This window comes from Aethina tumida, chromosome 1 (genome assembly GCF_024364675.1).
Source record: "Aethina tumida isolate Nest 87 chromosome 1, icAetTumi1.1, whole genome shotgun sequence".
Taxonomy (NCBI): Eukaryota; Metazoa; Arthropoda; class Insecta; order Coleoptera; family Nitidulidae; genus Aethina; species Aethina tumida.
In genome coordinates, this window is record NC_065435.1 from 76,560,491 (window position 1) to 76,588,411 (window position 27,921).

The 27,921-nt window shown below is 31.8% G+C and overlaps 6 protein-coding genes across 8 annotated transcripts; 2 read left to right on the plus strand and 4 right to left on the minus strand.

Annotated features, from left to right (window-relative positions):
* Positions 1 to 47: 47 nt before the first annotated feature.
* LOC109598225 (protein starmaker-like) lies at positions 48 to 1,809 on the minus strand. Of its 2 annotated transcripts, none has more exons than XM_020014083.2 (2): positions 1,473 to 1,809; positions 48 to 1,418 (listed from the first exon to the last, which is right to left on the minus strand). In XM_020014083.2, exons 1-2 carry the CDS (start codon positions 1,656 to 1,658, stop codon positions 117 to 119), a joined length of 1,488 nt encoding a protein of 495 aa, XP_019869642.2. In that variant the 5' UTR covers positions 1,659 to 1,809; the 3' UTR covers positions 48 to 116. The 2 variants fall into 2 exon arrangements, with proteins under 2 accessions (XP_019869642.2, XP_049817403.1); XM_049961446.1 differs by having other exon boundaries at positions 48 to 782; positions 1,113 to 1,807.
* A 952-nt stretch (positions 1,810 to 2,761) lies between these two features.
* Positions 2,762 to 4,689, plus strand: LOC109598235 (ER lumen protein-retaining receptor). Its single transcript, XM_020014104.2, has 4 exons — positions 2,762 to 2,924; positions 3,171 to 3,430; positions 3,480 to 3,732; positions 4,130 to 4,689. The coding sequence occupies exons 1-4, from the start codon at positions 2,834 to 2,836 to the stop codon at positions 4,162 to 4,164; spliced, it is 639 nt and encodes a 212-aa protein (XP_019869663.1). The 5' UTR covers positions 2,762 to 2,833; the 3' UTR covers positions 4,165 to 4,689.
* Positions 4,690 to 4,719: 30 nt separating this feature from the next.
* LOC109598237 (nucleolar complex protein 4 homolog A) lies at positions 4,720 to 6,967 on the minus strand. The gene is made up of 5 exons (XM_020014106.2): positions 6,890 to 6,967; positions 6,443 to 6,803; positions 6,058 to 6,387; positions 5,467 to 5,944; positions 4,720 to 5,408 (listed from the first exon to the last, which is right to left on the minus strand). Exons 2-5 carry the CDS (start codon positions 6,774 to 6,776, stop codon positions 5,054 to 5,056), a joined length of 1,497 nt encoding a protein of 498 aa, XP_019869665.1. The 5' UTR covers positions 6,777 to 6,803; positions 6,890 to 6,967; the 3' UTR covers positions 4,720 to 5,053.
* Positions 6,968 to 7,508: 541 nt separating this feature from the next.
* LOC109598236 (bifunctional coenzyme A synthase) lies at positions 7,509 to 9,485 on the minus strand. Its single transcript, XM_049961444.1, has 6 exons — positions 9,270 to 9,485; positions 8,840 to 9,215; positions 8,585 to 8,785; positions 8,131 to 8,528; positions 7,932 to 8,075; positions 7,509 to 7,877 (listed from the first exon to the last, which is right to left on the minus strand). The coding sequence occupies exons 1-6, from the start codon at positions 9,483 to 9,485 to the stop codon at positions 7,653 to 7,655; spliced, it is 1,560 nt and encodes a 519-aa protein (XP_049817401.1). The 3' UTR covers positions 7,509 to 7,652.
* A 128-nt stretch (positions 9,486 to 9,613) lies between these two features.
* LOC109598239 (glutathione S-transferase theta-1) lies at positions 9,614 to 10,957 on the plus strand. The gene is made up of 5 exons (XM_020014109.2): positions 9,614 to 9,754; positions 9,805 to 9,895; positions 10,263 to 10,413; positions 10,474 to 10,657; positions 10,715 to 10,957. Exons 1-5 carry the CDS (start codon positions 9,643 to 9,645, stop codon positions 10,849 to 10,851), a joined length of 675 nt encoding a protein of 224 aa, XP_019869668.1. The 5' UTR covers positions 9,614 to 9,642; the 3' UTR covers positions 10,852 to 10,957.
* A 116-nt stretch (positions 10,958 to 11,073) lies between these two features.
* On the minus strand, positions 11,074 to 26,696 carry LOC109598238 (uncharacterized). Of its 2 annotated transcripts, none has more exons than XM_020014108.2 (5): positions 26,439 to 26,696; positions 22,711 to 22,737; positions 15,422 to 15,733; positions 12,873 to 14,981; positions 11,074 to 12,812 (listed from the first exon to the last, which is right to left on the minus strand). In XM_020014108.2, the coding sequence occupies exons 3-5, from the start codon at positions 15,714 to 15,716 to the stop codon at positions 12,022 to 12,024; spliced, it is 3,195 nt and encodes a 1,064-aa protein (XP_019869667.2). In that variant the 5' UTR covers positions 15,717 to 15,733; positions 22,711 to 22,737; positions 26,439 to 26,696; the 3' UTR covers positions 11,074 to 12,021. The 2 variants fall into 2 exon arrangements, with proteins under 2 accessions (XP_019869667.2, XP_049817400.1); XM_049961443.1 differs by lacking the exons at positions 22,711 to 22,737; positions 26,439 to 26,696 and adding exons at positions 16,569 to 17,168; positions 17,451 to 17,606.
* Positions 26,697 to 27,921: the final 1,225 nt, after the last annotated feature.

The following is a 27,921-nucleotide window of genomic DNA, read 5'->3' on the forward strand; positions in this document are numbered from 1 at the left end:
CTACATAAAAAATAAAATTTTCTTAACGAGCAAGAATAATCATTGAAGAAGTGTAATTTTTTTATTTCAAAAATTATAAAGCTTCACCAGCTTAATAGTAAAATACAACGAAATACCTAATGTTTTTCTAACTGAGCCGTATACTTGGCGATTTTCTTCTTTAATTTTCTATCTTTGACCAAATCCCTCTTTGAAGAGAATTGTGTCTGACATCCAATGTATGGGCACCACGCTGGTTTATTTTTGAGCTTCATGATTTTAATGTGGTTCTTAATTGAATGGCGCTCAAACACATGATTGCATACGGAGCTTCTTAGCGGATGTTTAATAGGTATCTTCAATATCGGATCAAGTGGAACAGTAAAATCTAAACGTTGTTTACGCTTGTCTCGTTTACATTCGTTATCACTTTCATGCTTGTCAGTGTGGACGTTATCGGTCTTAGATTTCACGTCTTCTAAATGACTCGCAGACTGTTTTGAAGGGTCCATTTCAGTATCAGATTCATCACTAACAATATAAATTTGGCCTTGTTTAAAACCAAAGCTTTCCAGCATCGGCTTTGATTTAATCTTAGCAATTTCATACTGGCCAAAGACGATTTCGTTATTGGTCTGGTATGTTACGCCTTCTATTTGATTCACAGACTCTTTTGGAGGTCCCATTTCCATATCAGATTCATCACTAATAACGTAGACTTGGTCATGATCAGAATCTGTTGCCTTAGGCAAGTCTCCTTTGTTATCAATCTCATCTTTGTCAGTGTGGACTTCGTTATTGGCCTGGTATTTCACGTTTTCTTTTTGACTCAGAGACTCTTCCATTTCTGTATCAGATTCGTCACTAATAATATAAACTTGGTCATGGTTAAAAAAAGTTTTAGACATCGAGTTTTTTTTATCTTTACCAGTTTCATACTGGCCAAAGTGGATTTCGTTATTGGTCTGGTATGTTACGCCTTCTATTTGACTCACAGACTCTTTTGGAGGCTCCATTTCTATATCAGATTCGTCACTAATAACGTAGACTTGGTCATGATCAGAATCTGTTGTCTTAGACAAGTCTCCTTGGTTATCAATCTCATCTTTGTCAGTGTGGACTTCGTTATTGACCTGGTATTTCACGTCTCCTTTTTGACTCAGAGACTCTTCCATTTCTGTATCAGATTCGTCACTAATAACGTAGACTTGGTCATGATCAGAATCTGTCGTCTTAGCCAAGTCTCCTTTGTTACCAATCTCATCCTTGTCAGTGTGGACTTCGTTATTGGCCTGGTATTTCACGTCTTCTTTTTGACTCTCTGGCTCATCTGTATCGGATTCGTCAAATAAAGTGAAGCGTTGACCGTGTAATAATACTATCTTCTGTTTAATGCGACGCGGCTTTTGTAGAGTAGTTGGAGTAATTGAGGCCAGTTCCTCATAATTTATGTTATGATTATTTTCTCCTTTATAAGAATCCTTATCACTTACAGATTCCACATCCTTATTTTGACTGTCCCAGTTTTCTGGAAGGGCTGGATCCATTTCAGTGTCAGATTTTGAATTTATGTCCTCATCACAAATGTCCATTTCGTCGTTATCAGATCCGCCATCGCTTACGGTTAGCATATCCTCCTTGTTGCTTGATGAATCTGATACAGAAATGTCTGGATCCATTTCTGTATCAGATTATGATGTGCTGATGATTCTCGTCGATGTGAATATGTATTTCGTCGTTATTAGAAATGTAAACTGTTTCGGTTTGCATATCCCCATGACTACTTGACGATTCTTCTGAAAATATTGGGTTCTTTTTTTTTCTGACCTAGGATTTTCGTCGTTGCTAAGTGAATTTCGTCGTTATCAGAATGGCCATGGATCACTGTTTCCACATACTCATGATCACGACGAACCTTCTGGGTCCCTTACTATATCAGATTAATATGATTTTCGTCACTGTGAATGTGATCTACGAATATGGAATGCGCTTTTCTTAGTTGTGCCTATTTCTGAAAGACCTGGATCTGTTTGTGCATCTCTATGGGATTGTAATGAGCTGCTATTTGATATGAAAAATATGAAAGAGGATATTTATTGATATATTTGTAAGTATTTCGAATTTAAAATCTTATGGTATCTTTACATTGTGCCGTAGATTAATTAGAAACAATATAATTAACGTTTATTTCTTTTATTTCAAAATTACCTAATATTATGACTAAAATTAAAACTATTTTTTTAAAAATATTTGTATATTGTTATAAAAAAAGTATAAGTATAATTGTATTACGGTTCGATTAAGTAGGGACAATTAGTTGAACAATTTAAAATAATTTTCATGAAATTATTTAAAAACTTTTTTATTATTACAAATTATATAAAGAGTAAACATTATTAAATAAAAGAGAATCATTAGAAGAAAATATTTTTCGCATAATTCTAATGGTTAGAACAAGTAAACTTTTTAAATGATATAATTACTTATTTAATTACATTGTAAATAATAATGTTATAATTTATTTTCTAATATGACATTTAATTATCAAATATTTACAATTAATATACGTTACATTATTTGTAAAATAAATTTGAAAACAAGTACATTAATTCTATTTAAGTTGTCCTAATTATTGACATACATACTACTAAATAGTATTAGGCATCCAGATGCGGTAAACGAATTAAAATCATCACATTTATTTTTAGACCATTTGAATACGTGATTTACGATTTTGTGTTGGCAGTCCGTTGTTTGTGATACGCGACCGCCATCTGTAGACGAACGATGGAATAGAGCCACGTCACGTCTGAATATCGGGTGTTGATAGTAAACTTAGTAAAAGGAAGAGAAAATGAACATTTTCCGACTTACCGGGGACTTATCCCATTTGGTTGCTATCATCATACTCCTGCAGAAAATATGGCGTTCCAGATCGTGTGCGGGTAAGTGTTAATTTAGTTCAAACTTCCCTTTACCGGGTTCATATTTTATGTTCATTATTTAAGGTTTGCCGACCCAGTTTTTCCCCACACAAGCCCTTTTTGTTTCGTCAACGCCCAGCGATTGTTCCTATGTTTGTTTTAAATTCTTCTCATACAATCCGCCACGATAAACTTAACCTTCCACGTCAATAACACTACCTACAATTAACCTGACAAGTTCTATCACATTGATGTATTTCATTTCAGGAATATCCGGCAAAAGTCAAATCCTTTTCGCCCTGGTATATACGACGCGGTATTTGGATCTCTTTACCTCATACCTATCAGCTTATAACACATTCATGAAGTTTGTGTTTCTGGTTACCTCCTATGCTACAATCTATCTCATTTACATAAAATTTAAAGCAACCTACGACCACAATCACGACACGTTCAGGATTGAGTTTTTGGTTGGACCTGCTTTTCTATTAGCACTGTTGATCAACAATGAATTCAGTGTTTTAGAGGTAACTCTTACACTGGTCATAAGTATTTGTTTTAATAAATATTTTTTAGATTTTGTGGACATTCAGTATTTATCTGGAATCGGTGGCAATTTTGCCACAGTTGTTTATGGTCAGTAAAACTGGTGAGGCAGAAAGTATCACCTCACATTATTTGTTTGCCCTTGGATCATACAGGGCTTTATACATTTTGAATTGGATCTATCGCTATGCAACCGAAAGCCACTATGATTTGATCGCGATCGTTGCCGGAGTTGTGCAGACTGTGTTATATTGTGACTTCTTCTATTTGTATGTCACCAAAGGTTTGTATTACTTTTTTACTTTTGTTAACAATTAACAACAAATATTTATTATTATTATTATTTATTCATAAATAATTGACAAATAAGACATTAAAATTCCATAAGGTGTCGTTATTTAAATTGATAAAATAGTCATTATATATACATTTGTTAATGTGAAAATAATTAAAATTGATTGTGCCATGTAAGTTTAGATATAATTTATATACATCTCATCAAAGCACTTGAATATTAATAAATAAATTTAAATAGTCAAATTTATTTTAAAGTATTTTTGAAATATGTTTTTCCATTTTTGTAATAAACTGTTTCTATTTGCACAAACACAACAATTCAAACTATATTATGTACACACTTATAAAATTTACATATTTTAATGTGTTTATATTTGTTTCAGTTCTCCATGGAAAGAAATTACAACTACCAGCTTGAAATAAGCAGCTCAAGCAAGACTCTTTTGTACAAAACAATTTAAAAGTGTTTAAATAAATTTTATTAAGAATTTTTTATTCTATTTATAAATTCATCTGAAGGAATTAGAGCATATATAAAATTATTTTTTGTTAATTTTCTCATCTTACAACGTTCCTGTTAGTGGGAAACTACATTTAGTTTTTAGTTCTTGGTGTGCTTAACTATTTTTTTATGTGTTATATTTTTGTTATTTTGAGCTAAAAGCTGTTTGTAACAATTTCTCACTAATTAATTGATGTGAATGTATATAGGTATAAGTTGAATAACCAAAAACAATCAAATGTTATTGCTGAATGTATTATTTTGTATTGAGAATAAAACACATTACATTTTAATTCTAGGTTTTAGACATTTGATGCCAATATTAAAGTATTGTATAATTTTACTGTATTAAATTTATTAAGCCGTAAATGAGTTTAACTCGTTAAAACACCGATTATAATTGTAAAGATCTTCCTAATAAAAACAAAACGGTAAATTTTACTTTTATTTTATTATTAAATAAAACGCTGGTTTACAAAAAGCAACAATTTATTAACATAAAAGTGTATTAAACATTAACATATCTATCCTAGGATTATCCATATAAAATAACACAGCAAATATACGGTTCCCAATACGAGTACAAACGGTGAAATTCTTGATAGGAGAACACGATAATACATCAAGATTATCTCACATTGGAAAACCCTTTAGTATAGTCATACCTCAGGCATAAATATCACTGTCCAGTAAAAAATAACATAAAAAACAACCAAAGGTTTACATTTTGGTTAAATACACGATAATTAAAATCAATGTGCATAAACATCGCTACGCAAACCGTCGGAATGTCACAGCTCCCAAACTAAAAGTCCCAAAACTGCATAAGTTTTTCGCCTTTGGCAAGCGCCGGTCCGTTTGGCTTTTCGAATTGCAACACGATCAATTTGCTATGTTTCTTAACCTCTTTGTCGAAAATGTCGTCGGCGTTTTTGTCTAACACTTGGCTCAAATCCCATTCGACGCTGGGCAGGGGCGAGTTTATGAAACGGGCGGCCGTTGCAACTGACGGTTGATAGTGTTGTTGCAAGCTTTGGATTTCCCACAGAGAACTGTTGATCGCGTTAGACTTCAACGGATCTCTTTCCTCCATTATGTAAGGATCGGTACTGGCCGGATCGAGGTTTGTGCTGTTCAGCAAGCATTTCAATCCAGGGTGTCTAAAATTAACAATTACTATCATAACGCTCATTGTGGTTGCTCCGCTACTTGTCTTACCTGAGAATTAAATTTCCTATAAAATGACAAATAATGATCACGTCCTCGGATGGAGCGATTAAAGCCAATCTGGCCAATCGTTTAGCGAAAGCTGCAACTAAATTCTCTGGGAGATGAGTAGAACTAAGAAACAAATCGGATAAATAAAACAAACGCGCTTTGTATTTTGTATGGAAAATTTCGGGTTCGAACATCGAGTATAGTTTTGCGAAAATATTCGGGTAATCGAGATTATGCACTTGGATCATTGTAAATATTCCCTGTAGAGCCAGAAGGCTGACCGGCCCACCGATATCCAACGAATCCATCAGAAAGTCGGTCAATAGTAAAGGTTTCTCTAAATGCGGCAGTAGGGTTTCCAAAAGCACTATCAACAGTTGCTTATGTGTTTGAGGCGTGTGTTCCCATCGCATTATGCATTGCCAGATCTTGTTCAAGGCTTTTTTTGTCTGACCCTCGTCAAATGTGAAAAATTCATCTGGAAAACACAGTTAAATTAGCAATAAATATGTATCAATTAATCTCAATATAATATTTTGGTTTATACTGACTTTCTGTTGCCAGCTTAATAGTTTAGTAAAAAAAACTTACCATTGTTTATAGCACACAGAATTTTCGTTTCTGGGTTTCTAGTGACTTGAAGCTTTTCTAATAGCATCAAATAGTTTACCATGTATATGTCCTTGGGATTTGTTTTGGCCGTAAGAGAAGGCAAAACCTTCCAAGTAAAAAATAATATATCATCATACATTAAATACTCTGTATACTTATTGATAATTTGACTCTTGTTCTGTTTGGTTGATATGATTTCCATTAAAATGTGTTTGAGTTTTTGCAGTGGTACATATTGTTCAAAGTTGCCTTTAGTTTCCAATGGATATCTTCCTTCATATGATAAAATGTTCATAGCACTAGACAAAGCTATAAAATCCTCATTAAAAAATGACCAATATAATAAAATAATTAAAATATTTACCTTGCACTTGTACCTTAGTAGATTCATGTCCAATACACTCTACAATCTTGCTAAAACAGCCCTCATAGTTGCTTCTGATCCAATCATTGTACTGTTGATCACTGTATCCTTCAACGGTTTTAAACGGCACGAACTCTATATGCATAATCCTGTCCTTCAGCAAAGCAGTGAACAGCATTTCCAAAGTAAGTAAACAGGAAACAGTGTCATTTCCAGACTGGAAGTGTCCGACGATTTCCTGCAGACATTCGGTTCGCTGCATGTTAGCCAGGAACTCCTGGGCCTTGGCTCGCAGCATTTTCGATGTTTTCAACGGCTTCTCTTGCTGAGACATTGCGCAGCGAGCCGACCTATCAAAAAACTAAACAGACCGTACCCGAAGTTAGGTTAGGAAAGGATGAGCAGGGATTTTTATTTCTATAGCACTGCATAAAAAAACATGTTTACCTTGTACAATAAAATATATATTTACTCCTTGTTTTCTAAAATTATTGACACAAGAGGTCTTTTTTATTGATAAAATTCGGTTAAACTAAAATAAATTACAAAATTGTCAATTTGAAATAATTTGCAGTGTTGCCACATATGACGTTTTAATTGATAAATATATATTTACTGATTTTTTTCTAAAATTGTTAACACAAGATGTTTTTTTTGATGATAAAATTCGGTTAAACTAAAATAAATTACAAAATTAGCAATTTAAAATAATTTGAAGTGTTGCCACATTTGTCTTTTTATTTAAAAAAATTTTAAAATTTTTCGAAACTACAAGTTTGTCGCCTCTAAACAATGCTAAGTAGTTAAAATTTCCGGGCGACGATCTTTTTTTAAAGAGTCACTTGAAATTGTGTTGATACAGAGCAAAATTAGTTTAACGCAATCTTAAGAAAGGAGGGACACTAGAGAGTAGTGTCCTTAAAAAAAGTAAGTTTAAGCTAAACGATAAAACTATTTAATATAAATGTATATTCCACACTCACGCAGAATACTGGACTCACCCTAGATTTAAATATGATTATTTTTTTATATTTTAATAATTTTTTGGTTAATGAGACAATACAACAAAAGTAAAAAACATATATTTCCAATATATCTACAAAATGTTCCTTAGAACTTGTTTAAATGCCCCGATTTGACTTAGACAACAATGATCTTTTAAAAACATCTCATGTGCACATATTTACATAAAAATCTAAAAATTTAAACATCATAAATGTTTAATTCTTTGTTCCAGTAACTGCCAAGCACGTGTAACTTGTTGTTTAGTATATTCCTTCGTCCATAGTGAACAAAAAACGACATTCGAACTCTGAACATACTTCGAATTGCACGGCTGTGAATCAATACGGTTGTTTGCTTGTTCTTCCGTTAAATTGTTCCTATTTTTTAGCCGTTCTATAGCTTCCGTCCTGGGCACAACAGTTGTCCAAACCTAAACAAAAAACAAGTTAAAATTATCAATTATATTGAGTTAAGTTCAATTTACTTCATGGCAGATTCTTTCCCAACCAGCCATCAATAAGACAGCTGCTTCAATAACAATAACTTTCTTGTCAGACTTCCGAATGATTTCCTTCACCTCCTCCTCAATTCCGGGCCAGACAATCGAATTCAAAGCCTCCAATTGTTTCTACAATAAATTTATAGTCAATTTAAAATATTTTCTAACAACAAACAAATCGTACAGCATCCTGAAATACGATCGGACCGAGAACTTTGCGGTCGATTTCACCATCAGTTCCTACTATTTTCTCACCGAAATGTTCGATTAGTTGTTCGTAGCATGGCTTCCCCCGTTTGTAAACTTGATGAGCTACAATATCGCAATTAATTATCTCCGCGCCCAGTTCACTCAATTCATTTGCAACGTTGGATTTGCCACTTGCAATTCCGCCTGTAAGTCCAATAATGTAAGGTGATTTGGGAATGTTTTTCAGTTGTATTGGGTTTAAGAGTGTGCCTAAAAGTCTCATTCTTTGTGTACTTGAACTGATTTTAGATTCTTCTACAGGGTTTGGGTTTGGTTCATCTACCAGTTCGATAGGTTTTACAACAAGCTCTGGCAGATTTTTTTCTTTTCTAACTGGAATGATACAAATGTGAATTAATAAAATATTACAATTGTTGTTACTATTATACTTTCATTAATTTTTAGGCCTCCTCTTAAAGTTTCTGCACTAACAACAATTAATTCCATTGTAGGGTCAGTTATTGCAGGTCCGAATGGATCAGAAATAGGAACTACATTATACTGGAGTTCTGGACAAACGTCTTTCAGAAAATTCACCACGTTTTCTATCCTTATATCTATTGGCTGAATCAGTTCCCATAATGTCTTTGCTAAAAACAACATTTAAATTATTTAAAATTTTAAATAATTTGTGCCAAACTCACTTTTTATCATGTTTTCTTCAGTAACACCAACAGTAATAGTCTCTTTGGCCCTTAATATAGCCTCACTAAGTAAAACTTTGTGAGCCAAATGCAACCTATCGAAAGTGCCACCCAAAACAGTATGTTTAAACACTTGATCATTGTCTGTACCTGTAAGTTTGGCTGGTTCCAATTCACCAGCATCAACAGTTAATATGTTACCATTTTTGGAGAAGTTACTGATTCTTTTACTAATAAAATTGTCTATATCTGGTTTACTGTACGGTTTGTCGAAGATGATCAGATCAACCGGATAGTGTGTTTGTATAGTAGAAATGTTGTACTTTAAGCCAGATAATAAAACCCTCACATCCAAGTCTTTGCAATGTGTGGCAGCCTAAAATAATTATGCTAATTAACAAAAATTTAATCAACTGATTATCATGCTTACCTGTGAATAAATTCCAAAAACAGTTTGACTAAATTTGGGCCAGGTGTTGAAAACGTTGGGATAAAAACTACCCAAAGGTTCGCCCAAAGCGGACAACAATTGTATATACAGAGTGTTTTTGACGTTGTTTTTAACAGTGGATAAAATCTTACCTATTTTATTGGGGTTGGAACAGACAATCAGACCGGTTTTACCCAACATTTTATTCCCTGTCATCAGACCAGGTTACATAAAAAATGCGAATTGTTTTCGTGTTGCATTATAAAACACGATAAGATTAATCCTGCTAAAAATACAATAGTGCCAACTTAATGCTCTTTGAACCTTTACCAGGGTCAACAAAGCATAAGTGTTGCACGGTTAACTTGACGAGATGACTTTAAAATTGTTTTACGACTTATTGTCGCAACCCTCCAGAACACTTTACATCTTCCTAAAAATCAACAACATTCCATTCGAAGCTGTTCCGGTTGCGTTAAGAAAAGGTATTGTTTATACATTGAATGTTCAACAGGTGATTGACACTTTGTTACAGGAGAACATCTTACCGAGGAGTTCAAGGAAAAGTACAGCAAATTCGGAAAAGTGCCCTTTATACATGACGGAAATTTCAGGTTATCCGAAAGGTCAGTTTTACGAGGGAGGGTTGTTATTAACTTTTCAATTTTTGTTTTAACTAAATTAGTTACATTGATTTGTTTTCTATTTATATATTTAAATTTTTTTTAACCAACCGGACATGGATCTTTTAAAATGACTCGTAATGATTGGTTTTATATTTTTATTGGTGTGCTTCGTCGTTTAACATATGTTTATTGGTAGCTACAATTACTGGTGTATTTTTTATTCAAAGATACAAATATTTTTAGCCAAACAGTTTGGAAAATATTTAAACAATTAGGAATTCTTAATAATAATAGATCATCTATAGAAAATTGAATTACTGATGTTTATTTTTAAGATGAAAGAAAATTTTTTAAATGTTTTTTTCAGCGTGGCAATTATCCGATATTTGGCGGAAACTCGAAAAATCGCAGACCACTGGTATCCGAGAGACATAAAAGAAAGAGCAAAAGTCGACGAATACCTAGAATGGCAACATTTGAACACCAGGGCAAATTGCGCATTATATTTTCTCAGAACAGTACAAAACCTTTCTAATTTTCTTCTAATTATAATACACTGTATAATTTTAATTTCATAGGTAGTTGAACCAATGATGACTGGGGCTCCACCAACGGAAAGTCGTGTAAAAAGGTTGAAGAAAAATATGGAAAATTCTCTCAAGGATATGGAGACTTTATGGTTAGCTAATGATAAAAAATATATAACAGGCGACAAAATTTCAGTGGCTGATATTTTTGCCGCCACGGAAATCGAACAGACTCGTACGTTTCTTTTATACAGATTTGTTAAAATATTTCTCTATCCTTTTTTATTTTAAGGTATGGCTGGATATGATCCCAGGGCCAAATACCCAATTCTTGAAAAATGGTTAGAAAGGGTGAAGAAGGAAACTGATCCTTTTTATACCGAATCTCACGTTTTTGTTGATAAACTGGCAGCAAAGTCTAAATTGTAAAAGTTGACAATGTTTTATTTTTTATTTTTTTTTTAATTTGTCTAATATAATTACAATGTTAAAATTCAGATATTTTAAGTAAACTAAATAATAAAGGAATGTTTATACACTATATACTTTTATTTTGGAGAACTTAAAAATAACTAATATATGATAATATTTATATTGATATTATCTACCACTTACCAACTTGGGATATAGTAAAAACATATTTACGTTTTGTAAGATTTTATTTGCAGACTGAAACTCCCATTAATACATATTTTTGACTTTTAACATTTTATAGTATATAAACTGCAGAAACAACAATTAAATAAATGTACAAAATACATTTAAATAAACTAAATTTTAATTTATTTGAACTGATCGACCATTTAAAACAAATCAGGCAATTAAAAATGACTTACAAATATGAATCACAATTTAGTATAAATCCTAAAATTACTTAGTAAGAACACATTTTAAAAAATTTATTTTACCTTGTTTATCGAATATAAATTATTGACAAAATCTGACTTATCTAAATGTGATAATATATTGGCCTGATTAATTATTTATTTGTTTTATTAAAAACATGTTTAATCTTATCTAATACGTGTAATAAATAATTATTATATAAAGGAAAACATAATTATTGTCACAGTATAAAACACAGAATATTCTTGAGATGGCGCCATTTTGAATCTAGATAATACAACTCTTATAATTAATTAGTCTTGTAACAAAAATAATATATATTATATAATATATGTTTTATTCATCATAAAAATATTTCTGTAGGATGTTCAATAATTTTAATGCCATTTTGAACCACTATATTTATTTATAATAATATTATGTTTGTTTGACCGTGGCTCAAAATAACTAACAAAATTTCAAGTCTGACAAATGATTCGAGACTGGTAACATGTAATTCACAACACAAGGTTACAAGAAAACCATTTACCAGAAAAGATTTTTTATTAGAAAAGTAAAAAACAAACGTTTTATAATACATTTTCTAAAATACGTATACATTTATATTTTACACGTGAACAAGTTTTAATCGTAGTATTCAACTAGACAAAACACATATGACACTAATTCAAAGTACTTAACTAGATTCAATAAACTTAAAACTAACAGTGCAATTCAATTCTTAAACCTCCATCAACGCAAAAACGTAAAATCTCAAGAACTAACATTATTCGTCGTCGTTTCTCTATATTTCTGTTCGAGATTGTTTATATAATTGTTGAACAACACCTTTAAACCGTTGGTGTTGTGCATGGTCAGAAAAGTCTGAAATGAAATTGGAATGTTGCCCCTATAAATCTGATATCCAGTCACGAATTTATAATACCAAAAAAAATCTTCGGGCACGTACTTGTGCACCATATTGTATTCAGTCACATACTCGTCTGGTTTGGCCAGAATGTCCTTGTCACTGAACTCACAGTCGGGCGGTACCTTAATGATTTCTTTCCCCGTTTTAAACATTTGATTCTGCACGTTCTCAACATGTTCAGGCCTGATTCCGTTTTTGTAACACTGCTTGTAAATATCCTTCACATTGTAACTCTGATCGGATTTTTTCAAATTCTCGATGAACAAATGGATCTGTGCCTCGTCGAAGTATCGGATGAAATAGTGTTGTTCGCGGATGTAGCAAAGCTTACCTTTTGGTATCCGTTTACTGTAAGGCTTTTCCACATTCACCACCTTCTGCGGTTTGCTCGCCGCCCCCGCGTCGCTACTGCTGCTTATGGACTCCACTGATAGTCTTGAGTCTGAACGCAGGAACGGGAACGTTTCTGGAGGTTTCAGTGGTGTTGTTGCCACTTCATCCTCAGATATATCCTCTATCATTCTTTCTTTGAGCCCTGACTTATCTGACGCGACTGAATTGTGCGAGGTGTCTTGTGAATCTTCGATTATGGTGATCTGACTATTTTCTTCGTCTAGGGGCTTACCAACACTTCCTGCAACGTTATAAATTTGTTAACAAACATTCTGTCATTGCGTGAAGAACAAGAACATACCTTCGTAACCACTGTCGGTAGGTTTGTGAGTCTCGGCAAGTTCGCTGCCGTCATTGCTCCTTTCGGAAATACAAATGGGGGATGGGTTTTTCAAGCTATCCGTGCTTCGAACTGTAATTGGTGAGGTGTTGCTTTGTGGTGAATGTGGTGGAGTGTTTTTCGGCGGCTTCACCACCATAATTTCGAACATTTTAAATGATAGGAAGTCGACTTCATGTGAGAATTTAGTCTGTATGTGATTACCTAAATGATCCACCACCGCTGTTATGAACGGTTCGTGCGATATAAGATCCAGTCCATCCATTTTTTTAACGTTCAATAGTTCTATGTGAAAGTTTTTAGCTAAGTAGTTAATATCTAGTTCGCAGTTGCGTTTGACATTCGACAAGCTAGTGTTAATATCCGACTTGAGGGTGGAAATGTTTAAAGTACCGACGAAGGAGGTGTTGTTTGAGTTCGACTGCATGTTGATGAGATGTAATATCAAGGATTTAAAAATCGAGTTGCACTTGGCAATTAACTGCTTCAAAAACGAATCGGTGCAAGCGTTGTTGAAGTGCTTCGAAAAGAACATGAACACTTGTTCGTTGACGCGTTCGAGGGTCGCGTCCAAGTGTTTCGAGCCGCAGAACATGGTCTTCATTCGATTAACATGAGCGGCAGATATCGATGGTACAGTCCTAGAATGTGAATTCGGGCTAGATTTCTCGTCGCTTTCGCAAAACGAATCATTCGAACTGGTTAAACATTGATTAATTGTACCTGGGTGGGTGTTGTTGTTGATTTCGAGCGGACGTTGTACGGGCAAATGGAATGGCGAAAACGCCGGATGTCTAAGGCCGTTCGGCGTTTGCGGCGGACTCATGATCACCGACTGGACCTCCGGCTTTTTTTTCTTGACCGCCCCCTTCGGTCGGCCTCGCTGTCGTTTGACCGTCTGCTCAGGCCGGCCATAGAACACGGCCGGTTCGCTTTCGGGACGCACGTTCAGGAATAGATCTCTTTGGGGGAGGTAACTGGGTGAGATCTCTGGCGATGGGAAGCCGTGCCACGACGGAACGCCTATGCCCGTCGCGTCCGGGTGAAAGCTAAATCTGGACGGCTCCGGAGGATAATTTTGCATAGGTAGCACGTAAGAGTTAGGCGGTATCATAGCTTCGCGTGGGGATATTCTGTTACGTTGCGCTACCTCGTTCTGTCCACACCATAACAGCGGTTGTTGGTGTTTTGGTGATACCACGTTTCTGTGGTTCGGCGGTAGGTATTGAGTTGAAACAGGGGTAACTGGTACCGGCCGATTCAACAACGATTTGCTAACTCTTATGCGTGTTCCACTTTCGAGCTCTTGCACCTTGCGAATCTTTTCTTCCACAACCCTGGTGTCCTGTCTTTCGGTTTTCTTTGTTTTATTTAATACCGGCTCTTTTACAGGCAACGTCAAATCCATTGCGGAACACTGACTGGCAGAGGGGGGATAATTGACCTCAGGTTGACCGAAAAATTTTGGCGATGGAGGCCTGTACGTCACACGCGTCACCTTCAACCCTTGTCTTTCGTTATGATCGATGAATCTATCTTCTATCTCATTGAGATTGTTGCTGGGAATGTGTGTGATTGTCGCGGTATGTTTGAGAGGGAAAGACGTCTGTCGCACGTCTTCCAATATTGCCTCCATTCCGAAAGACGGTTTTCTTGGGGGCAAGTGACTTTTGGTTTCCGGAGAAAGTGGTTTAATAGTCGTATTTGAGTTGGTTTCTTGTAGTACTTTTTCAGTATTTGTTTGGTTTATAGGTGCTATTATTGGTTCCACTTTATTAGTGATTTCCGCACTGTTTATAAGTGAACACTCTTTTCTTATTACAGTAGTTTGTATACTGTTGTCAATAGAATTTTCGCGGCTTAATCTTCTAACGAGATTTTCAGTTAAATTGTTAGTTTCTTCAGATTCCTGATCTTTCGTTTTATCCACGCCTAAAGACAATAATATTGAATCAGTAAGTTGCTGAGTAGTTACACGAGGTTCTGGTCCAGTCTGGCTTGTAGATCTTAAAATTTTTTCTTGAGAGGCACGATAACCCTCTTTAGTTTTACATAGGGTAGTCGAGTTTCCTAAAAATAAAATTATCAATAAAATTGTTATTTCATATAAAGAAGAGTTTAAACTAGGTCAATAATAATGATTACAACAATTTAAGAAAAAAAGATTAGTATTTAATTATCATAATAGATTACTGCCCCTGATAAAGATTAAATTAAATATAAAGTAAGTAAATATCAGTTGTAAATAATACAATCTTATCAGGTATGTTTAAATAGGTGTTACGATTACATTTTATTTTTTATATATAATAATGTTAACATCTGATAAGATAACAATATTTAACGATAATTATAATCGGTATCCGAGTTAATACATTTTGCCATACTTTAAGTCGATAAAAGAACCTAGTAACCATTCAAGAAGTCAAAGGTAAAACCACCATGTTTGAAAACATAATGACTGTGAATAGTTGAGCCAAAAATAGTCTAAAAATTAATTATATACTTACTACTTTCCCCAAGTTTGTACAGTTCCAGTTTCTCGTGACTGAACGCAAGATTCCTAGCGTTTTTTCGCCGCTTAGGTTGATGCTCACCGCTTTTGTCCTGTCTCTGAGATTCCCAATCTTCACTATCGCTCTCTTTCCTCTTATTTTTTCCGCCGCCGGTTTCTTCGTCGTCATCCCTTTTACCTCTCGCCTCCGCACCGTCCAGATTTGAGTTTTCGTCCCTGTTAATCGGGTTCTCGTGCATTTGTATTATGCGTTTTTTGTAATGCAAGATTTCGTCTCCGTTCTCCGACATTTTTGAGCGTCTAGAACCTAAAATAATTGTATTGAATTGTAATTAACCATCAGTAATGATTACGGGAAGTACAACAGCCCTTATTAGGTACATTTTCATTCATGACTTACCAGAAACAAGGTCATTTGTAAATGAAAAGCGTAAAAATGAAAATATTTAATTCTATCCTTCATCAACAGGCGCTTGATAAAGGACTGGTTATGTGCTTTACTTTTAGTATAATTCAGACTAAATTCTGTAATAAATATCTCTTATCAGATGTTATCGGTTTAATATGGTTTATTATCACAAGATATGTTTATAGAGGTGATTCCGATTTCTTGAAGCTGATATAGTTTTCTAAATAAATCACAGTCAAAAATAACAAATAAATTAGTCAATAAGATAAATAGAAGTAAATAAAAATATACAATTTCCATTTTAAATTATAATACTTTAATATTTTTAAACTATTTTTTGTGTGATTTTAATTATTTTTTGGTTTTTGGAATTTCATTATGTTTAAGATATTTGTAACAATTAATGAACAACAGTATTATTGAAATCAACGCGTCATCTATAAATTACTGATAGATATATACATTATTTTAAAATCATTCTTTATTCAACAACAATGAGATACTTAAATTAATAATTTTCATAAACAGTCGCAAACAAGATCAATTCAAATGCACTAATAATAAATTGTTGTGCAATTTTATGGGAGTAAAAAACTGTAATACTAATTGCCCAAATGCCTAATTAAAATATTCAATTTCAAAAGGAGCCAAACACTCCCATTCATTTATGTAAGTGCATAGTGTTGGTACATGCACAAATTTACAAATCATATAAAAAGTTAAAAAAACGTACCTGGAACAGGAACAGTTTTATTAATTACTTGATCCCGCACGTCGCGATGCTGTTTATCTGTTTCTATCTCGTCCTCGTTACTTTTCCCATCGATCTGCGACTTTTGCGACCAGGTAAACGCTCTGATTTCTCGCGCGTATTTCCTCCGCAACGTATTTATTGACTTCGTCCCTTTTTTCATGCCATCCAAAATGCAAGCGGGTTTCCGGATTAACTCCGGTTTTGCCTCCGCATCTCTGTTCGGTTCTTCGATGGTTTCCGGTAGCGGAGAGTATCGAATAAACTCGTACTTGTCGCAGAAATCGGTCTGCATAATCTCTTCGATGTGATGCGATTTTAGTGTCAAATCGATGACCGTTTCGGGACATCTCCGGAGCACCACTTTCGTCTTATCCCTGTCGAAGTGTTTAACATTGTAATTGAAGAGTGCGGCAGGAATTTCATCGAGTTTTTCCTGTTTAATTCGGACGGTTTGGTCCATGTTTAACACTTTGATTAAATTCGGATCTTGTTGGGCTTCTGCGTTTGTCAAGAGATGGTCTCCGTCGATTTTTTTCAAGAAGACCCTCAAAACTCGGGGCTGATACACGCATTGCATGGCTAAACCCAATACGCAATTAGAAGTAACAATGGAAGAATTGTTGGATGGTAAAATACAAACGATAAATTTGTCAGAACTGATTTTATTCGTTTTGGAAAATGCTTTGTGATCAGCACGTTTGTTTACATGTTAATTGTTCTATTGTTTTAAATTTTAAAATGAATAATAATCGTTAGTTTGATGGAAAATCTGCATTGGTACAACGGAAAAAAGTGTGATAACTCTTAAACATATATTCACAATACAGATACAAGTAATTGTATTAAATTTTAAAAACTTACGCTTCCTTTTACGTCCTCTTCTTTTTCCTTTGACACCCATGCTTTGCTGAGATGTTCTGTCACCATCTTCCTTATCTTCTTTTTTAACATATGTTGAAGTTTTACAAACTCTTTTCCTATTCGGCAACGCAGATTTTCTTCTTTTCGGATTATCTTCCGGACGTTTAACTGATCTTAAAGACATTTCTTGTAAGATTCCAGCTATACTGTTATCAACTGGTAAATTATATACTATTTCCGACGGATGTTCATCATAATTTACCCCCACTGAAAGATTTCCGTGATTTGATGGCATCTCTTCGAAAAATTCAAATGATTTGTCTTGCTTCATTGAACTTCCAGAAGTTCCAAGTACATCAAGTGCTTTTCTATTATTTTTTTCTGTAGAATTTTGTGTGACATGTGGATTATTTGGAATATTATCTTCACCAGAAAGTTCGATTATTTGATGTTTTTTGTTGGACACTTCTATAGCCGTCATGAGTTTAGCATTCATTTTGTGCAAGAATATGGCATTCTCTTCAATTGTCCTTTTAGGTCTTACAATATGTTGTATAAATTTTTTTGTACAAAATTTGTTGTTACTTTTTCTAACTTCTTGTATTTTTTCATCACACATCGCAACTACAGGTCCCGAAATAGCTATATCTAGATCGGTCATCAACGTGTCTTCACCTGATATATTAGTATCATTTATTAACGTTTGCACAGAAATAGTTTTGTCATCGTTGTTTATATTGGTACATCCATAAGATTTTACAATAGCTTCTTCCAAATCAGCAATTACAGCATCTGTAGACTTTTCCCATTCAGTTTTTATTTTGTTCACTGAGTCACTGTCAGTTGGGAACTGGGAATCTCCGACAATAGCATTATAATTTTCATCAGCTTTATTTTCAGGTACTTTTATTTGGTTTGTAGATTGAACACACTTTTCAATAACAAGATCTTTTATCCGGTCCTTCACAATTTCATCCACTTCTTTATTTTTTGTTGTGACAGAATTATTTATCAATGTTGAGGGCCAGGAGATCAACAATTTTTCGACGTTAGATACGCTGGAGATTTCATTTAATTTGTTTTCTACGATTTCCATAACAGCTTTATTTTTATTTTTCATAATTTTTTTGCACATACCTTTATTGCAGAATTTAAGTTCATTCTTTTTTATAACTATTTCGTTTTTTGATTTTACAGTGGTGGAAGGAAATGAATCTTCATGCTCGTTTACAAATTTTAATGACACATCTGCAACCGAGTTTTCGCTGTCTTCAAGTTCACATAATAAGTTTGTAGTTTCCTGTAGTTCGATATCTAAATTTGACTTAGCCTCGCTGCCCATATTTATAGAATTGAGCGAGTTTATTAAAATACTCTTCATGTTTTCTTGTCGATCTTCAACATTATCATTTATCATTTGATCCGCACCGGATCCTTCGTAAGCTACGTACCAAGCCACCTTTCTCAAACGCCAGTCGGCTAACATATCGATCAAGGAATTTATTTCATTTCTCCACAACAACTTCAATCTGCGAATTGAAACTCCATCCTGTTCTGTGGTATCACCGTTCTGTCTATACTCGTTGGTTAAATTCAGCTCGTATCGTGTTCTAGGACAATCTTCTTCATCTGTCGTTTCTTCCAAATCAATGTTCATTAAGAAATCATCCTGGATGCCTGGTTTGCACTTGGATCCAAACAATCTGTACGCCAATATTTTCATACAATGCTCCGGATCCCAAGAAAGACTTCCAGATGATTCTTCCGGATCGTTGGCTTCATGAGACGAACTGTATTGCGTCTCTTGTAATTGTATAGGATAATCAAGGATGTATTCTTCATCTGGTACCTCAGTTGATGTAGATGCTATGGTCACCCATTTACCGGGAGTATGTGTATTTCGTGCTTTCATTTTGCAACCTGGTTTCAACAGCTCCCAAATGCGGTTCACCTGGTCTGGCAGCAACAATTTCGCGAATTCTTTCATGAGCACATCGACAATCTCTGTCAGATCCAAATGAAGGATGTTCCGTTGCTTGGACGAGGCATAAAGTTTAATTACCAGCGGGCCTGAGTTACATTTATTATTACATCTTTTATGGGCTCTGTGTCTGTATCTTGTTAGTCTTCGTTTTTGTGCAGGAAAAAGTGTGGTGATAGTCGAAGTGTTATCGCTTTCTACAATATCCACAAATTCGTACCGGTCCCCAAACGGCGTTTCCATGAGCCGTTCTATCTGTTCCTCCTCCATCATCAAGTCGACAATTTCGTCTTCCGATTGAACGGTCCCCGGACTTGTACTGGATGTTCCGCTACCGTCCGAATTGTCTTCAACATCTGTGATCATGCCACTATCACCATCACCAACGTACCGTTCGAGGTTTAAAATTTGGACGGCCTCGAGATCGTTGACGATCTCACGGAAGCGCAGTGGTCGGCCGTCGCCCCGTTTCCATTTAACGTAGACGCGTCTAAGGGCGCGCCCCTTGGCGGTCATCGAGCGGGTGGACATCGTGTGAGTCGACATCGCGAGTTCCGGACAACTGAACGACATGAAGCTACCGGCCGAAGTGAACGACAACGGTTGCCACGCGCCCAGGTGCATCACGATGCGCATAGCGGATGCACTTGAGCTCAAGTGGGGCGCCGGAGTTTCGGATTTGTTAATGGGTCAGGTGAAGAGGTGGAAACATTTTCGTTTTTATATTCCTTTGACTTGTATCCTTTTATGAACCGTTTAATTAGTTGTGAAATGTATTGGATATATGTTTCATGCCTTTATTGTATAGTTTTGTATGTTTTATATAATCTTATATATATATATATATATATATATATATATATATATATATATATATATATATATATATATAAATAAATGTTTAAATTACTATTAGATAGTAAACTGTAACTAAATTGTAATATATTTTTATAAGAATTTTTTAAGGTTAAAAACACAGTTATTTAATAATAATTTATTATTTAATTAAGAATTCACAAATTTCAATTTTATTTATTCAATCATTTTTGTTTAAGTTTAAAACATATCACAGTACATATAAATGCTTAAATAACAAAATAATAAAAACTTTAAAATTCATTTTTTTTGTTAGAAAATTATTTTTAAAAAAATTTAAGAAAATTATATTCTAAACAGACAATTTTACTTTACTCATAAATCGTACTAAGCAGTGAATTTAAAATTAACAAAAATAAATGTTTTGTATAATTTAAGTTTATGGCCATGGTAGATTATTAAAAACAAAACAAGAAAACAGTATTTATTCAATAATTTTAATGGTTAAAAAATAAGATTTCAAAAAACTTTGTATATGTTTGAATTACAATTATATAATAAACAAAATACAAATTTGGATATTTTAAAATTCAATAATATAATAATATAATTTAAAAAATGTTTTTTTATTAAACAATTTTTATTAGTGTTTAAAACATACTTTTGAATATAATTCTATAAATACAAAATTGTCAAATTGCCAAATAAACAAAATATAAAATATTAAAAATTAATATTAATATTTTAAAATTCATCTTTTCTCTAAGGTAATAAATAATATTAAAAAATATAATAAAGTTAAAAAATGTAACATAATTCTATTGTTTAATAGATAATTCATGTTTATATTAACATAACACTCATATGTAAAATTCTGAATGTCAATAATAAAAAAATAAAAAATTTAATATTTTAAAATTATTATTATTGATTAAAAGTTTTTTTATATATTTAATAATTATAAGAAATGTAAGAAGTTTATATTTTTATTGCAGATACAAAGATAATTCATTCAATTCAGTTTATAAAAGCTAAAATATTTTAAAATTTAATTTTTTTCAAAGAAATTAAGAAATATAATATATAAAAATCAATTGTTTTACCCGAAAGCCGAAAGATAATAAACAAAATATGTACATTTTATAATTAATCTTTTATTAAATTAAAAATGTGAAAAACTACATGAAAAATATTTCATTTAATTTCAAGTGTTTTTAAATTAAAATACGTATTTTGTTTTTGATGTATTTCACGTTTAAAATTTTATTTAATATTTCTATTCCAGGAAATATTATTTAATATCTTTTAATTTGACATACGAGTTGTAATTAAAAGTAGCTTAATATGGGAACTAATTTTTCAATTAAGTCGTAATGAAATTCCTATTTACTCTCGCTCGTTTGTTACTCTTTTATATATTTTTTTAAATTTTTTACTGTCCCTGTTTTTAATATCCAGGAAATTACAACGTGTTTATTAACGTTCATCCTCTTGCACCTTGTACTCAGTTTATTACCTATTATCTTCACACATACGCAGAATCGGATAGTAATTCAAACCGAACAATTCTAAACACGAACGAGTAATACATCCGTTCCCTAATCTAAATCGGATTCTTCTTCGATCAATAATACCAATTCAAATATAAATAAATCGATTATCGCATTTCCTGACTCAACAATTTTTAAATTACTTATTGTTACTCATTCTCAATACCTGTTCTATCAGTATCACCATGATTAATTATGCGTTATCTTTCGTTCATTGTTTAAATTTGTGCAATTGCAACATTACATATTAATATGTATTAATTTTGTTCTAATTTATTTAGTTCAAATTTTAATCCTGCATCCAGGTTTTCCATGTTTTTATCTTGCTTTGTAACAGTATTTTTTCTTGCAGATTTTAATTTGTAAGAAATTATAAATAACTAAAAATAGCAACGATTATTATTCATATTAAATTATTATATATTATAAAATTTTAATACACATCGGGATAATATATTAATGTATATTAAAATTATATTTAAACACAATATATCCCTCCTTAAGAAAATATTAATAAATATCAAATAGTAAATAATTTATTAATGTTAAGTAGCCTTTCTGTAATAATAGGATCAGTGACAGCGAATCATATTAAAATAATCGAAACTTATTAAATATGCATTAATATACATTCTTATTATTAAAAGTATTTTCTTTGTTTTAAATATGTTTCTTTTTAATAGTTACACTGTTAGTATTTAGTATTGAATCAAACTGGTATTAAAATTGTATTACCGAAGTATACTATTTTCTGTATTAATATTCCTGGAACAAATAAAAATTGCACATATTCACAAATTTGAATTTAAATGAACATATTTTATTAATCGAGTTGATCGATTTGTCTTCCAATTAAAGTTAATAATACATAATGGGCTGTCGTACTTGTTTATAGACCTGTATTTTTCCTTACCTTTTTCATAAAGCTTACGTGGAAAATCTGCAACAGAAAATCAATATAAGCAACATTTGAAAGAGAAACGAGCTTTGTAATATCATATATAAACTTCTGAGAATTTTATTCTGAGATTTCACGAGATAAATATTAAATTTTTAGTGGAGACAAATAAACATAAAATTTTATAACGTTTTAATGAGTTTGCTTCCCAACAAATTTATATCATTGCGTTGTTTCTTCTAATTGGAATTGGGTAAAATGTAAGCAAAAGATTACAATTATTAGTGTTTACAAAAAAAAAAATAACTTTCAAATATACATATATGCGCATGCACCATAATTTAAACACAATTATTTCCAAAGAATTTAATTAATTAAATCATCATTAATTTTATTGTGCTCGGGGTAACTTATATAACTTTGTTAAGAAATTAATTTTAACAGGTAATGAAGTTGTTTGTTAACTGATAAAATGCTCATTAAAAAACTTTATTATATTTTATTAAAAGATAACACGGGAGTCCGTAATAATCTCGAAAATAATACAAAAAAGGCGATGAATTCCTTTGCTAATTCTATTGACATGTTTAGACTGTACCTAATACCATAAACTCATAAAAATCGAACATTAACCGATACGAATTTTGCAACGCGAGACACGTCGTTAAATCGGTGCAACTGTGCGGGAAATTATTTTGAAATGCGAGTTAGAGATTTTACGACGCCCTTGAATAAGAAAATCAACAAATTGCATTTCTTAAAATAGTCTCGTCTGTTTGATAAAGAATCTATATTTTTGTTTAAACATAATATTAATTTATTACAGTTTATAAAGAGATTAAAAAAATAATGATTAAATAAAATGGATTTTTCTTCTATTTAAAAATTTATATATTTCAGCATCAGAATAATAATATGACATTGTTTCATTTTCGTACTTTTTTATAAAGTTACGTTTATAAAGTTTATTTTCAAGTTATTACTATTATTAATGAAGAAATTATCAAATTGTGGTTACTTATTAATATATATGTAAATTTTAAGACTAACGTATACCAAATGAACACAACATTAACTATATGTTTTAATCAAAAAATTGGTCTTATTATACCTTATTTCAAAGGCATTTTTGGATGAGTGGTTATAGAAGTATGAGCAATTCATTTAATGTTAATGTGATAAAACTAGATATTCCTACAAAATATCACAGGTAAAATAAGCTATATAAATTTATTAATAATAAAACAATGTTTTTTGTTTTTGAACAGATTTTTAATTTAAAGTAAGCAGCTTCGTTTCCCAAGAATATTGAGTTAGATGAATTAAAACGAACAAAACCCAACGTTAAAAATAACATTAACAAATCGAAATATAAATATGAGACGAATCGATGCAATTTTTTCATTCCTTTATTTTATTTTGTCGTTGTTGCTTTGGCAGCGAAACGTGCTTGAGTTCGAATCGCTTCGTTTTAAATTCACGTACAATTTTTCCCACCCCCGTTTCAACTGTACAATCAGTTTTGCGTCGCGATCACGCTTATCTTTATCTTATCACTACCTAAAGATAAACAATTGTCAATGTCGTCACATCATATAATCAAATATGTGTCTTTCGTTTCGCATTTTGTTTTGTTGTTAGTGAAATTTTATATTTGGAATAGGATTATTTAAAAATAATCGTGTATTGTTAAATAAATAATTTTAAATTTTGTTTATAATAATTTAAAACAAATCTAAATAAAATAAATTAGAATAAGTGATGTGGAAATTAAACGTATAGAAACAATTTTTAGCAATATCTATTTGCTATTTTTAGAATAGGACATTAAAATTTTTAATTAATCATTGAAATGATTATGAATGAATAAAGCACATTATTTTTCTAACATTAAATTGATAGTGTTTAATTTAAAAATAGAAATTTGTAATATACTTTTTTATAGTAGTATTATAAATAGACGATAAAAACAATTACTGAAAAATCTCAAAATTTCTTACAGTTAATTTTAATTTCATTTAACAAAAAACTAGTCTGTATGAGATGCTGTTTATTTTCGTTCAAGTTTACTCTTCGAATTTAATCAAGAGTAATTTGTCAAGTATAGTATATAATTAAACTTTTTATTAATCGTAAATTGCAAGCGCCATAAAATTTTATATTTTCTATGATATCGATAAAGTTTGAGAATTTACAGAGTATAAATAGTTAAGTATGTAAAATAAACTCGAACCTACTTGCAAAAAGGGTGGAGACGATAATATCTCATTATTTGTGTTCTAAATTGTAAATATTTTACATAAAATCGTGTGGACTTTATTCCAGTTTAATTTGATTAGTAACACAACAATATATGAAAACAGTTACAAATTCATTTCAATTAAAGTTTGGTAAAGTTGTGAGAATGGTTTAACCGGAACAATTTATTTGTAGTTTCGCTAATTACATTAATAAAATTTCGACATTCAAATGTAACAGTTTACTCATTGGATCAATAATAAAAAATATCTAGTTCACATAAATTATTCATAAAATGATTTCAACGTTGCTAATTTTATTATAAGTTACGAATTTAAAAAAATGATGCTTGTAAAAATAACATTTTACGATGAAACACATAAAACACGAATCGTTTCGCTCTTATCGTCTAATTAAAACTGAAATCCATTATTCGTAGCACTAATAATTTTGTAGCATGCGAAAAGACCTTCTGTAATTGTTATTGTGAGTTGCGGTTTTGTGATAACATACAACTGAGTAATTCTTTTCAATGAAAATCTTAGTCATGTAACACGATAAGGAAAAATTTCAAATCACAACATTAGGAAATATTTTTAGTTTATGTTTATCGGTCATTTTCTTGATTTATCTGTTTTAGATAAAAAAAATATAATGTGATTTTATAGCGATATAGTAAAATGAATGGAAATTACTAAAAGTATTTTTTCTTATCTGTCTGTATAAACATTAAAAAAATAATAAAAGATTTGTTTGAACTATTGTTCACGTCAATGTTTATCAAGTTGAATTGTTTGAAATTCTTTTGTAGCATATTTTAATTAGAAAACAATTAAAATTTAATTAGAGACTAACAAGTTTAAATTAATAATGAATATTAAAAATTGTTATTTAAACGTGTATGTTTAAGTAATGAAATTAGGAGTTTTAATGTTTTATTCTAAAAGTGGAAAGTACAAATTTAAAATAGTAAACTTAAAATTATTATCGTTTATGTTAATTTTGGTTTTGTTTAAATCATACCGGAAAAAGAATTGTTAACAAAAATAAATACCATAAAACAGGAAAATAGATTAGATAAGTAACTGTTTCAGGATTTTTTTTCAAATATTATAAATAAATAAATAAACAATAAAGGTAATTATAAAATTTTAATTACTATTCCTTTGCAAATTTTAAAAAAATGGTTTGAAAATTTAATGTTAACTATAGAAAAAAATTAATAGATAAATGGAAACTAGAAAGTAAACAAAGGGATAAAAATAGAAATAAGTATAGAAAAAAATATATATGTGCGTTTATAAACCACCAGAAAAGAAAATAAAAACTAAACAATTTAGAGTAAAAATAACATCGTATACTATTAATGATCGAATTTACTTTAGCTTATGGGCAACTTTAATTGAAACTTATTAACGAATCACTTCTGTAAAACTAAAGAAATAATTATACCAATATATTGAATTGCGGTTCGAAAAATCTTGTTAGATACATTTGCACCCTACCTTCAGTTGAACATGTGGCGTCGAGCGACCGTTCCGGCAGGACCGCGTGGTAGGATGATCAGGTCCGTGCATCTGCAGCATCTCCATCGTCCATCATCTGTTCGTGCCGTCGCCAAAAGATCCACAATACTAGTGCGGCGACATTTTAACCGCGCGCTTGCATTCACCACCGGAAGACCTGTTGGACCACGTCATCCACTAAACTATTGATTTATTCCGCGTTTTAATAATGTAAATGTGAAAACCGACCGTAATCCTTTTTTAATTGTACGCCGACGAAAGTGTACGTGCACCACGTACCGAGTACATAGTATTCGTTTTCATCAGAAGATACTGTGAATAAAGTTCTCTTATCTCAGTTAGGTGATACGGTATCAATATTTGCCTTTCATTTCACATGTGTATGCTGATGTGCACGGCGAATGGACCACACTCATTATACAACAACACTGTGAGCTAAATTAATAATATTATTTCAAACAGACATTTGTACACAAAAATTTATTTTACTAAAACTAAAGTCAGTCACCGTATTTTCATGAGTCAAAGTAAATTACAGCAAGAATGATCGTTGTTCAAATTTATTTGTTAAATTAGATTTTATTGTTTGTTTCAGGTTCAAGTCCAAAAACTTACCAAAATGTATGGACCATCTATTGCCGTTTAAATAAATGAACAACCATTTACATTTAATTAATATCTAAGAAAATTAACATCACTTAAAAAACAACGAATAACAAGAAAACTTAATAAATACAAAGATATAAACTTAAAATGGTTCCTAGTACTCAAAATATACTAAATTCAATCACGTGATCCAAAAACTTCCCCATTTTGATATAGGAATAATTTCGTTAATATATTTATCCTGTAATAAATTTTTTCGTTTTCAGATTTTAAAATATTAAACAGAACATTTACAACCTAATTAAATGCTTTATCACACACCAAACACGTGTCTTTCAACAGAAAATTATTCAGTTATTCCTATTTCATATAATAATCACGATTGGTTCAGTTCTATGTTTGTGTATAATATAAATTTTACTGCGCGTTTCAATTTTCACAACGCACAAATGCATTTTTATTATTGTTTGCGTTACTTCCAATAGACACAACAAAATTTCACCTTCTGTGTATAAAATTATGGTGTAATTTGTATCACATTGTATATTAAGATAATCACTTATGGTGTTTAGTCATTTGTTGTGCTTTTTTCCGTCATTATCTCCATGCTTACGATAGTTCAAATCATGGTTTATTAATAATTTGTTTATTTACAAGAGGCTTGGCTTTAAATAAAGAATAATCTGTACCTCATTTTTATACATGTATATCAGTAGATAATTGCATAACGTTGGACAGTTATACAATTTTAGTCCAAAAGCTTGTATGGTAATTCCATCAATTAGATTATAACTAAAAACTCAAAATTCTCCGATTTGCCTGTGATTTTTGATACTTTATCAAATTTCCCACGTTC

Excerpts from the sequence above, each read along its gene's own strand:
- LOC109598225 (XM_020014083.2), bottom strand. The coding sequence starts at position 1,658 with ATGGATCCAGACATTTCTGTATCAGATTCATCAAGCAACAAGGAGGAT. Across the intron at positions 1,419-1,472 it reads AAAATAAGGATGTGGAATCT|GAACTGGCCTCAATTACTCC; the intron begins GTAAGTGATAAG and ends ATAAATTATGAG.
- LOC109598235 (XM_020014104.2), top strand. The coding sequence starts at position 2,834 with ATGAACATTTTCCGACTTACCGGGGACTTATCCCATTTGGTTGCTATC. Across the intron at positions 2,925-3,170 it reads GCGTTCCAGATCGTGTGCGG|GAATATCCGGCAAAAGTCAA; the intron begins GTAAGTGTTAAT and ends ATTTCATTTCAG. Across the intron at positions 3,733-4,129 it reads CTATTTGTATGTCACCAAAG|TTCTCCATGGAAAGAAATTA; the intron begins GTTTGTATTACT and ends TATTTGTTTCAG.
- LOC109598237 (XM_020014106.2), bottom strand. The coding sequence starts at position 6,776 with ATGTCTCAGCAAGAGAAGCCGTTGAAAACATCGAAAATGCTGCGAGCC. Across the intron at positions 5,945-6,057 it reads TCTGTGTGCTATAAACAATG|ATGAATTTTTCACATTTGAC; the intron begins GTAAGTTTTTTT and ends TGTGTTTTCCAG. Across the intron at positions 5,409-5,466 it reads ATAGGAAATTTAATTCTCAG|ACACCCTGGATTGAAATGCT; the intron begins GTAAGACAAGTA and ends TGTTAATTTTAG.
- LOC109598236 (XM_049961444.1), bottom strand. The coding sequence starts at position 9,485 with ATGACAGGGAATAAAATGTTGGGTAAAACCGGTCTGATTGTCTGTTCC. Across the intron at positions 9,216-9,269 it reads TTTTTGGAATTTATTCACAG|GCTGCCACACATTGCAAAGA; the intron begins GTAAGCATGATA and ends TAATTATTTTAG. Across the intron at positions 8,076-8,130 it reads CGATCGTATTTCAGGATGCT|AAACAATTGGAGGCTTTGAA; the intron begins GTACGATTTGTT and ends AATTTATTGTAG.
- LOC109598239 (XM_020014109.2), top strand. The coding sequence starts at position 9,643 with ATGACTTTAAAATTGTTTTACGACTTATTGTCGCAACCCTCCAGAACA. Across the intron at positions 9,755-9,804 it reads TCCGGTTGCGTTAAGAAAAG|GAGAACATCTTACCGAGGAG; the intron begins GTATTGTTTATA and ends ACTTTGTTACAG. Across the intron at positions 10,658-10,714 it reads CACGGAAATCGAACAGACTC|GTATGGCTGGATATGATCCC; the intron begins GTACGTTTCTTT and ends TTTTATTTTAAG.
- LOC109598238 (XM_049961443.1), bottom strand. The coding sequence starts at position 17,490 with ATGGGTGTCAAAGGAAAAAGAAGAGGACGTAAAAGGAAGC. Across the intron at positions 17,169-17,450 it reads AAGAGGACGTAAAAGGAAGC|CCATGCAATGCGTGTATCAG; the intron begins GTAAGTTTTTAA and ends TATTGGGTTTAG. Across the intron at positions 12,813-12,872 it reads TACCGACAGTGGTTACGAAG|GAAGTGTTGGTAAGCCCCTA; the intron begins GTATGTTCTTGT and ends ATAACGTTGCAG.